Raw genomic sequence first — 18666 nt, 5'->3', positions numbered from 1 at the left:
ATATTTTCCTGTTGCCATGGTTTGAATGTAATATATCCCTCCAAAATTCATATGTGATAGTATTAAGAAGCAGGGCCTTCTGGGAAGTAATAAAGTCATGAGTGCTCCATCCTCATGAAAGGGATTAATGCTTTTATAAAAGAGGCTGAGGGGGTGTTCTACTCTCGTTTTGCTCTTTTTCCCTTCCACCATGTGAGGGCGCTGCAAGAAGGCCTTCAGCAGACACCGAATCTGCTAGCACCTTAATCTTGGACTTCCCAGCCTCTAGAACTGTGAGAAATACATTTTTGTTATTTATAAATTACCCAATGTGTGATATTTTGTTATAGCAGCAGGAATGACTAAGACTGTATATACGAGTTATTTGTTGTATTTGCTATCACCACTCCTAGATTACAGCAACATGAAGGCATGCACATTAGGTAATTTTTAAATGTCCCTTGTCATACAAATGCCCTATAAAAGCTCATTAAATGAATGGCTTTAATTATGCAATAGGGTTATAGAAAGAAAAATTAAAAAAAAAAAAAAACACAGAGGGAGACATCTCAAAGATTGAGCAGTACCCTGAATACATGTGTTTATCTCTTCTCTGTCCTAAAATCTCATGTGTTAAAATAAATGGTGCTATGAGAAATAACCAGCAGATTACGTACCCTGAAAGATTCTTTCAGTCAAACTAGTTGAAATGCTAGATAAAACATTTTGAAAACATCTTTATAAATGTACGGCTGAGTTGGCATAAAATAAACAAATCTATAGAGCTTGCAAATGAAGTAAAAGTATGAACCATGGTAGCCAAACTACCTTCCTAGTGGGATTTACCCTAAAGGTTTCTTTCTAATTCTGGAGACCTTGAGCATCTGCTTTGATAGTTATATGGAGATTTTGAGGGAAAGGAGATGAAGCTTAACAGATATACAAAATGAAAAGTCTAATAGAAGAAACTTGCATAAAATAGAATCCCAAATGGTCACTTTTGGTAAGCGTACATGAGAACATACTCACTCAGCTGTTTGTAAGGAAACTTGTCTCTGTCAATCTTGGCAGTGAATAATAAGAAAAGAAATAACTTTCTAAAGAATTTATAACCACAACTCAAACTTCATGCAGGTTAGTCATCGAACTCATGCTACCTATGTGTTCAAGAAAACCTCAGTCAGAGCTTATAAAGTGGTCCTTAGTTGGTAGTGCCTCAAACTGAGTGATGGAAACAAATGCTAATTTTCACTGGAGGAGCCCAACTTCAACTAGGGGTTAGAGAACTCCCATAAATAAAGTACACAGAAAAGTCAGCAGTTCCAGGCAAAACCCACAAAGTGAAAGAAATGAGATCCAGAAACAGACCCATAAAACTTCAGGTATGAGATTGCTAGAAACCAAATACAAAATAACTTGGATATATTTAAGGAAATAAAAGAGAATCTTTAAAATATGAGTAGGAAACAAGTGACTACAAAGAGCCACAAACCAAATTAAAACAGAAATAGGCTTTCTAGAAATGAAATAAATATAGTTAGCATATGAATACATCTAAACAAATATTCATTGCAAAGATAGCAACAACAAAATCATGGCTAACAGAAATGAAATAGTTCAGAATTTTCAAAACTAGGCAGCAACAGCAAATTATAATCCTTTTAAAGATGAGAGCAAAGATGGTATTGCTGATTTTGTTAAGAAGGCATGTTGAATAGCTAGTGTAACATATAAAAACATAGATTTAGATAATACAATTTCCAGATAAGTAAAGGGGAAAGAATGAAATGAGAAAAGAAGAAAAAGATAAATTCAAAAGATGGCAAGAAAGAAGAGAAAACACGACTAAAAAGTGCAGGATAAATGGAAAGGACATAATAAAATGGAAGAAATGAATCCAATTCTACACATAATCACAAAAAATATAAGTAAACCAAACTCTCCAGTTAAGGACAGCAAATGTGTGAATAAGGTTTTAAAAATTTAGTTATATGCTGTTTATAAGAGATACATCAACTCTAAGAACACAAAAATATTCAAAGTTAGAAAAAATAAAAAAAGTACTAGGCCAATACTAATTTTTACAAAGTTACTGTAGCTACATTCATGGACAAATTAACTCTATGGAGAAAATAATTTTGAGAGAACAAGAGGATCACTCAGGATACTATACCAATTTTGACACCACAGGTAGGATATCACAATTCTAAACTTGTACATTGCTAATAAAACAGCCTAAAAAGTATGTAATATAAAAACTCGACAGAACTACAGGGAGAAGTTTATACATCCACCATTGTAGCAGGAGATATTTAACACTCTCAGCAATTGATTTATCACGTGGGCAAAAAATATTCAGGCTATAGATGATCTGAACAACACATTTAACATAATCTGTTGACAGATATGAAGCATTTCATGTAGGAAAAGCAGAATATGCAACCTTTTCAAGTACATATGGGATATATAAAAAAAAATGATCACATGCAAGGCCATAATACCAACTTTGTATTTGAAAGGAGAGGCACCAAACAAACAGTATTTCTTGACCACAGTGCAATTAAATTAGGTATTGACAACAAAAGGAACTAGCAACACCTGTATTTTAGGAAATTAAAAAAGTCTTCTAAATAATTTATGGGTTGAAATCATATTCATATTGGAAATTAGAATGTATTCTAAATTGAAACATTATAAAACTCTACTAAATCTCGTGGGATACAACTCAAGCAGCACTTGGAAGGAAGTAGGAAGCCTCAATAGTCTTATAAGCATTACAGAAATTGAATTTGTGGTTTTTAAATCTCCTATATAAAATATGAGGCATATTCTAATAAACGTTTATTGTATAAATGTTTACTGTTTTTATTTGTTACACAGCTATTCAAGCATTCTTTCTTCAAATACTGCCTCTCCCCATTCATTCTAACCTTTCCTTTTATCATTCCAATTACTCAGCCTCTCCTCCATGTTTGTTAATATTTTAAAAACATTTTCTACCTCTGTGTCTCTTCCCTCCTCTTTAGGGAGGGAAGAGCCTGGGGCCCCTAAGCCATTTCCTCTAGATACAAACTTGGTAACTCTTTGCTGTTGTCTCTGGCATTGCCCTGATGGAGATCCAGGCAAGCAATAACTCACTCTGAAATATAGGGGCTGTTGGGTCTAGGCTGTCGACCTCAGCTTAATACAAGAGCCTGAAGCTTGTTCCACAGAGACAGGTTCTAGTGTAGGCTGTGGCGGAAGCCATCAGTTTCTCTGGTACTGACCAACATGGTACAGTTTCATGCCTTGGGATTCAGAGCCGAACACCTGAGGATGAACTAGTAGAGCTGGAATCCTGGTTAAGGTACCCCAGGCAGTGACTGTGAACTGACTGGATGTATGCATATGTGCCCATCCACTGTACTTTGAAGTTTAACTGACCATTCTGAACTGAGCAAGTGCCTGAGATTCTTAGATAATGGGGTGGGGGGTGGGGTGCAGGTGGGGAGAAAGACTTTAGGAGGGAGAAACTGGACTTGCTTCTAATAAAGGCAGTGGTGGTCTTGAGCGATGAATTTATACCTTTAATATGTCAAATGACTCATACGGATTATACTTTTAAAAACGACCATCGGGCCAGGCAATTTGGCTCATGTCTATAAACCCAGCACTTTGGGAGGCCAAGGTGGGCGGATTGCTTGAGCCCAAGAGTTCAATACCAGTCTGTCTCTACAGAAAATACAAAAATTAGCTGGGTGTGGTGGCGCATGCCTGTGGTCTCAGCTATTGGGGAGGCTGAGGTGGGAGGATCACTTGAGCCCGGGACGTCAAGGCTGCAGTGAGCTGAGATTGCACCACTGCAGTTTAGGCTGGGTGACAGAGCGAGACCTTGTCTCAAAACAAACAAACAAATAAGTAAAGTAAATAAATAAATAAATAAAAACAAAGATCAGCCATATGTCACCCCCTGTTAACCTGTGCTGATCCTTGTAGTTGATTTAGGCATTAAGAAAACATTAAGAAAGAATCAAAGGAGGTGGACCAAGGGGTAGAAGGAATTTGGAGTAGGTGGGCGGAGCAAGATGGCCCAATAGGAACAGCTCCAGTCTCCAACTCCCAGCGCGAGCGACACAGAAGACCGGTGATTTCTGCATTTTCAACTGAGGTACTGGGGTCATTTCATTAGGGAGTGCTGGACAATCGGTGCTGGTCAGCTGCTGCAGCCCGACCAGCGAGAGCTGAAGCAGGGCGAGGCATCGCCTCACCTGGGAAGCGCAAGGGGGAAGGGAATCCCTTTTCCTAGCCAGGGGAACTGAGACACACAACACCTGGAAAATCGGGTAACTCCCACCCCAATACTGCTCTTTAAGCAAACGGGCACACCAGGAGATTATATTCCACACCTGGCCAGGAAGGTCCCACGGCCACGGAGCCTCCCTCATTGCTAGCACAGCAGTCTGCATGTTCTCACTCATAGGTGGGAACTGAACAATGAGATCACTTGGACTCGGGAAGGGGAACATCATACACCGGGGCCTATCATGGGGAGGCGGGAGGGGGGAGGGATTGCATTGGGAGTTATACCTGATATAAATGACGAGTTGATGGGTGCTGACGAGTTGATGGGTGCAGCACACCAACATGGCACAAGTATACATATGTAACATACCTGCACGTTATGCACATGTACCCTAGAACTTAAAGTATAATAATAATAAAAAAAAAAAAAAAAGAAGGAATTTGGAGTAAAGAAAACAGGAGCCAGAAGTGAGGGAGGGTTGGCGATGCAGCTCACTCTACTCACTGGGCTGGTGTGCGTTCCAATGTGTGTACTGCACTGGCTCGGGTTTCCGCCCTGCTGGCTTCCAAGTGTATTCTCCTGTATCATTTTGGTCTTGAAGAGCTATCCAAAAATAACTGTCCTTCATTTTTACCACACTACTGATCAAACTGGTAATAAAAGCCTGTTCAAACCTTAAAAGGGGAAAAAAGAAGTGGTTATATTAAGTTTCTGGGAAATAAAAAAGTCATTAAAGCATAATGAAGTGCACAGAATGGCCGCAGAGTAAGCATTTCTCATTAATTCTTTAGAACATGGAGCAGGAAAACACCCAAAGACCCTGAACATTACTAATAAATGCCGAATGCCAGTGCAATTCCCAGAAATACATGAGTGAGGAGAATCTGACTCTTGCATATGAGGCTTAATTCTTGCATGGAATAGAGTCCAGCTCCAATTTCAAAGCATAGGTAGTAAAGTTCATATGGCCAGCAATGCATTTCTTGGAGTACGATGTGGCCTATTTTGTAATTAGGCCACACACCACACAAACCATGCCACAATATGCATGGGGTAAGGTTGGGCAGGAGGGAGGAGGAAAGATATTATGCTTTTCTGAATGAGCATTTACTAATACAGAGTTCACATGCACCCACCTACCATACTTGCCTGGGGAGAAAGAAACAGAAATTAAAGTAGCAATTTTTTGTCTCCCAAATCAGTGTGTTCATAGGCACAGGTAGGTCTCAGCTTATTCAAATGTGTTTACATCTGCATGTTCACTGAAGAAAAATGTGAAAGCTCAGGAACTAATCTAAGGCTCTACATCCACTAATGTACTTCCCAAACAGCTGAATGAATTACTGTTTAGTGATTGGTGGCAGTGCCCCCTTTCCAGTATGAATGCGTCAAAAGCAGAATCTAGAAAACTTGCATACATGCTTCCACATGCACACCTACCAAGAAAATCATGACTATTAAAACTTAACTAGCATTGAACTTTTCAGCTAAGTTGAAACTATCTTGAGAAAGCTATTTTTAGAACATATAAAGTTAGAAGAAACACATTTGAAACAGTGGTGACTTCTGGACAGACCTGCTGAGTCAGTGGGAAAGGAATGGCTGAAGCCAAACCTAAGGAGAAAGCAAATTAGACATTTTTATTAGATTTTGGTGGTTTTTTTCATTACTGTGCATCCTTAACTTGCTAAGGGAAGCAAAAGCAATGGGGTCATTTATGAATAGAGGAGTCTCAAAGGAAATAGGAGATAAAAAGAGAGAAGAATAAAAAGAAGTAAAAATTTTAAGTGCCTTACAGATATTATTAGCAACATTTAGAGATCTTAGGCACTTATGGTACTCATCTTTGCAGGGGAAATGGATTTTCATCATGCTTTAGTAAATATTTTCTGCAGATACTCTATTAATAACGTAAATAGCACACATTTGGAACAGGAAAAGTTCTTTTTTTTAATCCAGATCATACTGGCAGAACCTTATATAAACATGCTTCAAAAGAAATGTATAGAAGACTAAATATTGCCTACATGCTGTTGTAATTTTCCTTACACTTAAGTTGGTTCATGCTCTCAATAATATACGATCTGCTTTTTTCTATCTCCTCCAAGGCAGAGTAAGTAATTAATACAGGGTCAGGGAAGTGCTGGGAGGAGAATGACAGGGTCCCTGGTTAGGGCTCCACCCCCGGCCCGTGCCCCCAGACCTAGGTGAGGACAAGCATTTCTGTTTTCATGACCAAATGTTGCATTTCCCAAGACCACCCTGGCTTGCCACGCCCCCATCCTGTGCCTATAAAACCCCCCGAGACCCTAGTGGGAGGAGAGACGAGCGACTGGACATCCAGAGGAACACACCGGTACAAAAGCACACTGACAGGCGCCGGCAGAGGCCGGCAGGTCATCGACAGGAAGAACGATGTGGAGTTTGGCCAGAAGGAAGTCAATAACTCCACTTACAATAGTGCCCCCCAAATACATAGGAATAAACGATACAAACGAGAAAGACTTGTATACTGAAAACTGCAAAATGGTGCTGAAGGAAATTAAAGAAGCCACAAGGAAATGGAATTCATGGCTTGGAAGACTTAATATTGTTAAGATGTTCATACTACCCAAAATGATCTATATATTCAATGCAATCCCTATCAAAATCACAACGATATCTTTTTCAAAAATAGAAAAGTTCATCCTAAAATCCATATGGAAATTCAAGGAACCCCTGAATAGCCAATATAATTGTGAAAAGAAACCAAGTTAGAGGTCTGACACTTCTTGATTTCCAAACTTACTACAAAGCTACTGTAATCAAGACAGTGTGGGCTGGGCATACTGGCTCATGCCTATAATCTCAGCACTTTGGGAGACTGAGGCAGGCAGCTTGCTTGAGCCCAGGAGCTCAAGACCAGCCTGGGCAACATAGTGAGATCCTGTTGCTACAAAACATAAAAAACATTTGCTGTGAGTGGTGGCGGTAGATGCCTGTAGTCCCAGCTACTAGGGAGGTCAAGGCGGGAGGATGGCTTGAGCCCAGGAGGTCAAGGCTCCAGTGAGCTATGATTGAACCACTGTACTCCAGCCTGGGTGATAGAGTGAGACCCTGTCTCAAAAACAAAATGAAACAAAAAACCAGTGTGGTACTAGCATAAAGACTAACGCATAGGCCAGTGGAATAGACCAGGAATAAACCCTTGCATATATGTCAAATGATTCTCAAGAATGGTGTCAAGACTGTTCAGTGCAGAAAGAACAGTCTTCTCAATAAACTGTGTTGGGAAAACTAGACATCCACTTGCAACAGAATGAAGTTAGATCCTTACCTTATACTATGCACAAAAACGAACTCAAAGTAGATTAAAGACCTAAACATAAGAGCTAAAACTATAAAACTCTTACAAGGAAACATAGGAAAAAGGCTTCATAACATTGTATTTGTCAATGATTTCTTGTATATGATACCAAAAGCACAGGCAACAAAATAAGAAATGAATAAATTGAACTTCACCAGAATTAAAAACTTTGCGCATCAAAGGACACTATCAACAGAATGAAAAGGCAACCCACAAAATGGGAGAAAGTATTTGCAAGTTATACATCAGATAAGGGATTAATATCCAGAATATATTGAAAATTCCTATAACTAAACAATAGAAAAGACAAACATCCCAATTAAAAAATGGGCAAAGGACTTGAATAGACATTTCTCCAAAGAAGATATACAGCTAGCCAATAAGCACGTGAACATGAAAAAACGTTCAACAGCATCAATCACTAGCGAAATGCAGATCAAAACCACAGTGAAATACCACTGCACACCCAGTAGGATGGCTATTATCAAAACAAAACAACCAGAAAATAGTAAGCATTGGCTAGGATGTGGAGAAACTGGAGCCCTTATGCACTACCGGTGGGAATGGAAAATGGTGCAGTCATTATGGAAAAGAGTATGGTGGTTCCTCAAAAAATTTAAAATTAAATTATCATATGATCCAGCAATTTCACTTATAGGCATACACGCCAAAGAATTGAAAGCAGGGACTTGAAGGGTATTTGTACATTCATGTTCATAGCAGCATTAGTCACAATAGCCAAATGGTGGGAGTAACCCAAATATCCATTAATGGATGAATGGATAAACAGTATGTGTATATACATATAATGGAATATTAATTAGCCTTAAACAGAAAGGAAATGCTGACACTACAACATGCTAAGTGAAATAAAGCAGACACAGAAAAAACATAATTACACTTACATAAGACACCTAGATAGTTAAACTCATAGATACAGAAAATAGAATAGTAGTTGCCAGGGTCTGGGAGGAGGGGAGAATAGGCAGCTATTGTTTAATGGGTACCGAGTTTCAGTTTGGGAAGATGAAAAGAGTTCTGGAGATGGATGATGGTAGTGGTAAACAACAATGTGAATGCAGTTAACACCACTGAACTGCACACTTAAAAATGACTAACATGGTGAATTTTATGTTTATGTGTATGTTACGTATATTTTACCACAATAAAAAATATTAACTGCAAAAGTGTTTTGGGGAGATATGACAGTTGCAGGAAAATGGTAGAGCTGTAAAAATGCTTCAAAATAATGCACATTTAAGCTTAGGAGAGGCACAGTGGCTCACGCCTATAATCCCAGCACTCTGAGAGGCTGAGGCAGGAGGATTTCTTGAGCCCAGGAGTTCAAGACCAGCCATGGCAACATGGCAAGAATCTGTCTCTACAAAAAAATTTAAAAAATTAGCCAGGCATGGTGGTACACGCCTGTAGTCCCAACTACTTGGGGGGCTGAGGCAGGAGGATTACTTGAGCCCAGGAGGTCAAAGCTGCAGTGAGTCATGAAGGCACCACTACACTCCAGCCTGGGCAACAGAGTGAGACACTGCCTCAAAAACAAATGAAAGTAAAATAAACTTAGGAGAAAATGAGATATTGCAGAATTTCTCACTTTTGGCAAAATTCACAAAGTTGAATGCCATTTGGGTTATTTTGTACCAATATTCCATGGCTGATTGATTCAAAATTTAGACATACATGGATTTAGCCAATTATCCATTATAATTTTGGAACTCAACTTTTGCATTCATGCTTTGTCTGGAAGCAAAGTGGCCAGGCCTGAAAAAATTTTGTAACAATCAGCAAGCAAATGCGAATTTGTTACTCAACAATAAGGATCTGTTTTTCTTCCCCTCTCTATTCCACAAAGTGTTAAAAGTCTTAGACCAGGAGCAGTTGCCTGATCACAAAAGAAATAAGTAATTTGTAGCAGGTGGCTCTAATTGTGCCCATCAAACCTGTCATTCCATTGTGCAGAAGAGTGGAAAATCAATTAGCAACTACAAGCTTGGGTACTGAAGAGTGACAGGAGTGTCTTAACTAAAACAGGAAATCAGTAATGGAAGAAAATGATTACCATGGCCGTTAGTGGACACTCCTGGATCTGAGAGACTTTCTGTCTACTGCCAAACCTTCTCAGACAAAAGATGCTGTTTGCAAAAATTCCAATGTGTATTGTGAATCAAAAGTAGTACAGTGTGGACCCTTGTTTCTTCCCTGATGGGTTCTGAATGATTAAAAATCAAGAGCATTGGTCCTTCCTTTCTTCAACTCGTGAGTCCTGTGTTGGAGTCGCTGCTTTGAATGTAGACATGTTTGGGGGTAGCATAAGTATATGTTAACTGACTTGGACAGATGACACATCCCTGTTCATCTGTATTCCCTCAGGGCTTGACTGGTGACCAGGCAGCACGCCAGCACAGGGCAATCTGGACAGGCCTAGGAGGCCAAGACTGGGATTAAAAACAGACTTCCTATGCCATAGTTCTGCTTTAGAGCTGGACCTGGCATGAGCGCTGGCAACTGACTACAGTTTACCAGAGAAAACATTTAAAAGTATTCACAACATAGCCTTGTATCCAGTTTTGGGGAAAATGAAACAGATTTTTTTTCCCAGATACTTTCTGTCATTTGTATGAGGTCCCCAAAGGGTTCATAGAATGTGAAGCATTTGTTCTAATAGATTTCTGCCTTAGCTTGGGCCACTTTGGTGCTATGGGTTATCTGTAATGTCACTGTGAGTTTATCCATTTATTGTGCTATTCTACCTTCTTCACTTATTTCTAGTGTCTATGTTCTATCTCTTCAGCTGCTGGGTTTCAGAAAGCACTGGACAATAATAGCATGCCTTTTATTTCTTGTGTGTAGCATGTCAGTGTTTAATACGGGGCCTTTCAAAAAATAGGTACTCAAAAAATAATTTTCTAATAAACTCTTGGCTATTAATTTTTTGTGCGGTCAGGTAACATATGAAAAATAATTAACACAGTGCCAGGTATGTGGCAGGCACTCAATGAACATTAAACAAACAAAAAAAGAGAATAAGACATAAAAACCAGGTGAAACAATTAGACTTATTTTCTTTGGTAAAAAACATAATGAAATTGTAATTAACAAAAGAGCATATAGCTTCATTGGTCAGGCTCCTGTAAAGTCCAATGTTGACTCACTGACTGGAGGACTTCCAACCCAAGGTGTTCTTGGAACCTTTTGGGTGAGTTAATAAATTGATAAAGGCTTTCTTCTGCCTGTTAGCCAAACCTGGGGGGAGAAAGGTAAAACTAAAAACAATGCTGAAATACATCAAAGGTAGTGCTATATTTCGATGGGAGGATCTCCTGAAAGTAAAATGTTTCGCCAGGTGATTTAGTCTGCCAAATGCTATCAATCCATTTGAGTGTGTGTGTGTATGTGTGTTTTGTGTGTGTGTGTGTGTGTGTGTGTGTGTGTGTGTGTGTATGTGTGTGTGTATGCATGCCTGTGCATTGTTTGGAACAGAAGTTAGGTAAGAAGGCAAGAAAGTAAGAGGGTAAGAGGAGGAAGGACATACTGGCAGCTTTGGATGTTGACTTCCAATGTGGGAGGAGCAGAGAAATTATACAGGAATTCCTCTACAAATTAGATTTACATGGGAAGGGTCTCTAGGTAAAACCAGTTGTCCTATTTGCTGGTATTCAGTGAATATTTTTAAAGGCAATGGCCCAGGCAAATATGCAAGTGACTTGCTTTGCAGGTGTAGTTTCCTGTGGCACCACTGGAGTTCTACCCTGCTTCTGTCTTCCCCAGGAGGAATGGGTCTCCCAGGTGTTCCAGCCCCCACTGTCCTCCTAGCATCGATAGTGATATGAGGTCACCTTTGCTCTTGGTACTTTTATCTCCTACAGGTATTATGCATCGGTAGCATGCTGCAGATTGTATGGAGTGTAAAAAGGGCACAGTCTCTGTGCCAGCATCAGGAAGGCATATGTGCACAGAGAAGTCTCAATCTAAATAAAATAGACAGAAGTGACGGTGAGGGATTTGAATATCCTCTACATATTATAGTTTCTTTTCTGCTAAAAACACCCTGATACAACTCACATACATTACATTAAAAAAATACTTGTTAAGTAATATGTTTTGGCTGAGCACGGTAGCTCATACCTGTAATCCCGGCATTTTGGGAGGCTGAGGCAGGTGGATCACTTGAGGTCAGGAGTTCAGACCAGCCTGGCCAACATGGTGAAACCCTGTCTCTACTAAAAATACAAAAATTAGCAGGACGTGGTGGCGGGTGCCTGTAATCCCAGCTACTCATGGGGCTGAGGCAGGAGAATTGCTTGAATACGGTAAGTGGAGGTTGCAGTGAGCTGAGATTGCGCCACTGCACTCCAGCCTGGGCAACAGAGCAAGATTCTGTCTCAAAAAAATGAAATAAAATAAAATAAATAATGTGTTTCTTTTCCAGTATAAGCAGTTAGAAGATAAAATCTAAAAACATCTGAATATATTAGAAAAGCTGGATAATCAATAAATCTTTATGGAAAGTAAAGGTCACCTTAAATTTTACTATTTATTACTCAAAAACCAATTCTGGAATAACACAGTATAATTTAAATTCATCTCCATAAATAATTTAAATAATTTTGTACTTTGATGTATAGCACGATTTAGATTTTGGCGAGTTACGATTGTAGCTAGATTTTGTCATTCCAAGAGCCCTCATGTCAAAGCCGTCTCGTTTCTGTTAAAAAAAATTAATTTACCTGTTTGTAATGGTTACAAGTGCAGGAGGACAGTAATAACCACTGGAAGCTTGGTCAAAGCTTCGAAGGACTGTGTCAATTTTGTAACAGAATCCACCATGTCTCTCCCATCCCTTAAAAAGAATCAAAGGGAAATTAAGGACACAATCTGATTTAGTTAAATACCAAGAGATATTTTTGCATACTCTTTTACCACCTACATGACTGTCTTCTCTTACTCCTTTAAAACTCCTTGAATTTTTGTCTTGATATTTTTATATTTATTCTATCTGGTAACACCATTAACTACAGCTACTTCTACATTTATTTGATTTATTATCTTAAAACCTAAAATTTTTAATTTACTTAAAATATAAAACCTTAAAAGTAAATGAAAATAAAGGGCACTCATTCAAGATCTCTGCCTCTCTCTCTCTTTCTCTGTCTCTCTCTCTCTCTTTCTCTCTCTCCCCCCTCTCTCCCCCCACCCTCTCTCTCCTACTTACAGAATTTCATATAAATGGCCCTGACAGGAGGGTAGAAATTAAGTGTTGGCTCTAGGATCAGGATGCATGGGTTTGAATTCTGGCTCCACTACTGTGCAACCTTGTTTAATATCTTAGTTTTTCATCTATACAATGAGGATAATAATAGTATTTATGGGGCTGTTCTGAGAATCAGAGAAGGACAATGCAGATAGAGATTTCAGAATTGAACAGAGGGGAAAGAGAACATGAACAAAGAGAATATATATCTAGATAATATAGATTTTTCCAACTTTCATATTGATTATTTCATGTTATCCCACTGAGATTCATTGAGATTAGGGACTTGGATAAAGTCAAACTAGTGGATCAGCTGGGCCTGAAACCCAATTCTGGCACAGTCCAGGATGGTCTTGTTTGGAGCATAATGCTTCCAAATAGAAAATGGCCAATATATGTATTTTTTCTTTTTTTTCTGTAAAGATTATTCCTAAATTAACTGGCTCGCCTTTTAGAGGGGAAGAAAGTAAGCTTTGGCACTCAGACAAAAATGACAAACACGCAGGTCTACGTCTTAACCCTGGAAACAATGAAGGGTGGCTCTATTCTTTGAAATTATGCAGTACAGTCTATGGCCATACCACCCTGAACGTGCCCGATCTCATCAGAAATCATACAGTATGAAAGACATACATTCATTAGTCCTCTATATTTAAACTGAGCTATTTTAGTTCTTTTTTCCCCAATATTATGATCACATGATTTTTATCTATTTTAATTTATTCACCCGTTTTAAAACACTCTTCATTTTATGCTATGCCAATACTTGCCAGCTTTTGATCAGTCATAACATCATTTCTCATAAATTTCTTGGAAAAGAGTTTGGTCTTGCGGTAAATTAAAGAAAACCTTAATTTAGAAATCAGCAGACCGGGCGCGGTGGCTCAAGCCTGTAATCCCAGCACTTTGGGAGGCCGAGACGGGCGGATCACGAGGTCAGGAGATCGAGACCATCCTGGCTAACACTGTGAAACCCCGTCTCTACTAAAAAATACAAAAAACTAGCCGGGCGAGGTGGCGGGCGCCTGTAGTCCCAGCTACTCGGGAGGCTGAGGCAGGAGAATGGCGTGAACCCGGGAGGCGGAGCTTGCAGTGAGCTGAGATCCGGCCACTGCACTCCAGCCCCGGCGACAGAGTGAGACTCCGTCTCAAAAAAAAAAAAAAAAAAAAAAAAAGAAATCAGCTATGTTAGTTCAAACATATCATTAACTGAGGTGGGAAGCACAGGAGCTCCCACATCCAGCCATCTAGGATCTGCTCTGAACTCACTCTCTTTCACCTCTATTCCCAGTCTTCTCTCTGTGAGTAACTGACATCTCCATACAGCTCCTTCAGGCATCCCTCCAGGATAGGAGCAGGGATGTTAGACTGCTCCTGTACTTGGAAGGACAGGGAGAAGGAGGCTGGCAATTTGACCTTTCTGATAATGCATTTCTTCTTCATTACAAGTTTTTAGATCATAGGCTGCTTAGCAAAGCAAGCAAACAAAAAAATCCAGTAACTGAACAGGCTCAAGAAAAGGGAGGGAAAAATAGATCTGGCATAGAATAATCAGAAAAACAGACTTGTTACTTCAAGGCTTTGTCCACACAATAAATGCGGGAAGGATAACTGATTATATCAGTTAACCCTTTGTACACTAGCTGCTATTTCATTTCTAAATGAAAGGATGGTGGTGACAAGACTGAAGGAATTGCTCATATTGTCCAATCCCAAAAAAGTGACTCAGAAGGAAAAACAAATCACTTTTTTTTGCTTTGAAATTATCAAGATTGATTTTACAAATTGATTTTTCAAGTGCAGACTGTTTAGAGAATTGCATTGAAGCAACGTTCTAAGAAAGAGAAAACTTTCAAAACCATATTCATAGACTGATGCATAATAAAATTAATGGAAATTTCCTCACAAAGCTAGAGAACTGGCTATGAACTCAGAAACTTTAAATACTGCTAATGCTGGCTGGAAGGGAAGCAATGAATAAAAGTTTGAATAGAACATCAGTTCTATTTCTGCAGTGTAAAAAGTTAATTGTCCTTTCAACAAAAATAAAACACGTTGAGTTTCCCAGGAAGCCACAGTAAGACAAATACCCCCACCCTCGCCCCTGCCCCATCTTCAATATTTCAGATCAGGTAGAGATTAATCAGATATCAGCTATAATTCAGAAATTGTAATCATTAGATAAAATGGTGACATGTCAGCTATGGCACATCTATTATCCAGCTAGAGTATGAAGAGTAGTTCACATGTTTACACATTGATTAACGAATAAAATGAAGATTCTAAGGGGATGGGTCATTGTTCAATTGCAACACAAATAATTGGACAGAAGAGAAAATAATTAAAGCATAGTTGCATAAAAACCAGGTCTGGAAAACTGTTGAGACTGATACAGCATAGTTCACTCTGACTCAGAGGAACACAATTGTTTTCTGACATCTCACTTGAAAACTAGGAAAACCATAGGTCAGGCACAGTGGCTCAAGCCTGTAATCCCAGCACTTTGGGAGGCCGAGGAGGTAGATCACTTGAGGTCAGGAGTTCGAGACCAGTCTGGACAGCATGGCAAAATCCTGTCTCTTCTAAAAATACAAAAATTAGCCAGGCATAGTGGCGCATACTTGCAGTCCCAGCTACTCGGGAGACTGAGGCACGAGATTTGCTTGAGCCTAGGAGATAGAAATTCAGTGAGCCAAGATCGTGCCACTGCACTCTAGCCTGGGTGACAGAGCAAGACTCTATCTCAAAAAAAAAAAAAAAAAAAAAAGAAAGAAAGAAAACTAGGAAAATCAAGTGTGAGACAGGGCATCATACAGACAGGATAGTCACTGTACAGATGCTTGTATCAGGACCATTTACATTTTTAATCTCAAAAGAAAAGCAATCTCGTGTAGAAGATAGCAAGACAATGTTTCTCAGGACAAAAAGTAAAGAGGAAAGGAAAGAAGCGGGGTTGGGAGAGAGAGAGAGCAAGAGAGGAGAGAGAGAGAGAGAGAGAGAGAGAGGAGAAAGAGAAATTCACTTCAAATTGATGGTGGAATTGATATCTAGCTATGAAGTTCCTGTACCTAAATTGCAATGTTAACAGCACTTACCTCTTGACATCCTGATTCAGCATCAGAGAGGACATGGCCTGCTTTTTTACAAATGTAAAAAAGTGTTTCTTCACAATTTTTGACTTTCCAGTGTCCCTCCTACGGAGAAAAATGTTACAAGAGAATGAATACACTCTGTGCTGATGCTGGTGGGGCATAGCAATTCTTACAAATAAAAATATGATGAATAATGTGCTCCCACATGGGATAATGTTTCAGGCAGCACCCCACTTTGTCATGGAAAGGGTTCACACTTTCTCTAGGGATGGGAGGCCCCTCTCTCCAGCATGAGTTCCAAGGTGTTCAATCTATAACTGGGTGGGCGGGAGAGTGGAAGCAACTATCAACAACTAGTGCTTCTTGATAGCTGCCATGTGTTGGCTTAATGCAGGGCGATTTTCATATATTATCTCAATGTTCCAGTGAGGTAGGGATTATTATTCCCGTTTTAAAGGTTAGAGTTAGCATTTTACATGGTCCTAGAGTCAGTAAAAATTGGAGCTAGGATTAATACAAAGGTCAGCCTGGCTTTCCATTAAGCTGGTCTCAATTTTTCTGTGAAAAGATGGGATAGAGCCACGGCTCTCAATCTCGAGTGTGCTCCAGAAGCACCTGGAGGGCTAACTGAAACCTAGCTGACTGGGCTGCAAGACCAGTGTCTCATTCAGTAGGTCTGGTGGGACTTGAGAATTGGCATTCCTAACAAGCTTTCAGGTGGTGTTAATGCTGTTGGTCGGGGGGTCATACTGTGAGAACCACTGGGATGAAGCCATCCTCCTGACCAAGTGAGAGTGCTGATACCTCTCTTCAACCAATTCTAAGTGTTACATTAAATGCTTTGCTGCTTTCATGTCTCTACCTGATGCTGGGGAAATTCCTGGAAGCCACCATGAAGCACCCTAGGTAATACTGGCATAGATGAAATTCACATTCACCCTTCAATGATCCCTCCATCAGGAATTCGAACAGCACCACCCCATCTCCTCTTTATATGCTAGACAGATACCTTCACGTTTTTCTCTAATCCTATTGAAGGCTACTCTCAGATCTTTCATTAATAATGATATAATAACTGCTAACAGATTAAAATTTTATCTTCCTGTAGGATTTTTTTAAATAACACAAATGAGAACCTTAGACTAAAGTTACAGAATTCAAATTCCAGGTGGTATTTCACACATCTAGAATTTTAGGGGAATGTGGAGCCCTTCCATGACCCTTAGAAAAATACAATATCCAGGGCTGACACCTTCATCTGTAAGAGGAGCCCTGCATCGCTCCCCCAGGGAGTCTTCCAGCAAACCATACAGTTACAGGATAGTGTCAGGCATTCTGTAGTTAAGAACTGTTAGATGAATGGAAGAACAAATGAATTGTTTCCTAGGCTCTCATATTCAAATTTTTGTCAACTGTGATTTGTTAACTTGTTAATTATAATAATTATATTCATACTGAGTTCTACTCCATGGAAATAAATGTTATTTTTTCCACATCTACTATTCAAGGAGCTTCTGAGTTGCCAGAAAAGGGGCCACAAAATATTACACTTATGGCAGCATTGTCCTGACATGTCCAATACTATTAATACCTATCCTCAATCTCTTAAAAAATAATCTCTGTCCAAATATTGGCTCCTGTTCTGTAAACTTGCAGAGCAACATACCCATGCCTGTCAATAAGAAATGATCACCTAAATTATATCAAAACTAATGAACCAATAAATCAGCAGATACTGTGGAATAAACTGTGGTGGGCCAGGTGTCGTGGCCCATGCCAGTAATTTCAACACTTTGGGAGGCCAAGGAGGGTAGAGTCCAGGAGTTTGAGACCAGCATGGGCAACATGAAACCCCACCTCTACTAAAAATTCAAAAATTAGCCAGGCGTGGTGGTGCAGGCCTGTAATCCCAGCTACTCGGGAGGCTGAGGCATGAGAATCGCTTGAATCCAGGAAGTGGAGGTTGCAGTGAGCTGAGATCGTACTACTGCACTCCAGCCTGGGTGACAGAGTGAGACTCTGTCTCAAAAACAAACAAACAAACAAACAAACAAACAAACAAAACATTGTGGTGGATTTCAGCAGAGCTAGACCCAAGACAAACATTGAGAGGTATTGTTTCTCCTTCTTCATATGGGGCTAAGAGACACGGCCTTAGCATGTATAATTGTTACTGCACTGTACAATTGTAATTGTCTGTGCTAGCATTAAAAGATGAAACCATGAAACATGTCACAAAAGTTAAGTGCTCAGAAATGCTTCCTGTTTGGCTGGCATAATTACTTTGTCAAGCCATGTCAGTAACATTTAATAAACTGCCTCTTGGGGGAACTTGACAGAGTACCTCGGTGGTTAGAAGAATAAGGGCATCTACCAAGTCCCAACAACCTCCTAAAACTCAGCCAGTGTATTCAGCAGCTATCTTGATCAAAGAGATTAAGTCTGTTTTAGGCATAATAAACTGTTCAAATGGCTTGGGATTAAACTAATTCTGTATAATCAGATGTTTTAGATAAATGAGAGACTAGAACATAGGGATGAATGTGATGTTCAGACTACTGGGACCACTCGATCCACATGAGGAAAAGAGCAAGATTTGCCACTGATCCATAATTTTCAAAGAGGTTACACATACTGTTTAAATCCTTTTGTGTGAATAAGATAAAGGAGCTTAAAAACCATCACTCTCCAAAGTAATCTT

General features: G+C 39.5%; 1 protein-coding gene across 6 annotated transcripts in view; it reads right to left on the bottom strand.

The window, feature by feature from the left end:
* Window positions 1-18666, bottom strand: part of PLA2R1 (phospholipase A2 receptor 1) — a 144610-nt gene that overhangs the window by 82222 nt on the left and 43722 nt on the right. For all 6 annotated transcript variants that reach the window (XM_030916996.1, XM_010379111.2, XM_010379112.2 and 3 more), the window contains exons 9-11: window positions 15969-16067; window positions 12350-12462; window positions 4766-4935 (exon numbers count right to left, since the gene is read on the bottom strand). In XM_030916996.1, coding sequence (XP_030772856.1) covers window positions 4766-4935; window positions 12350-12462; window positions 15969-16067 — 382 coding nt within the window. The remainder of the gene's footprint in view (window positions 1-4765; window positions 4936-12349; window positions 12463-15968; window positions 16068-18666) is intronic.

The sequence above is a fragment of the Rhinopithecus roxellana genome, chromosome 14 (genome assembly GCF_007565055.1).
Source record: "Rhinopithecus roxellana isolate Shanxi Qingling chromosome 14, ASM756505v1, whole genome shotgun sequence".
Classification (NCBI taxonomy): domain Eukaryota; kingdom Metazoa; phylum Chordata; class Mammalia; order Primates; family Cercopithecidae; genus Rhinopithecus; species Rhinopithecus roxellana.
The sequence above is the reverse complement of the archived record's forward strand: the minus strand, read 5'-3'. Positions and strand labels throughout refer to the sequence as shown.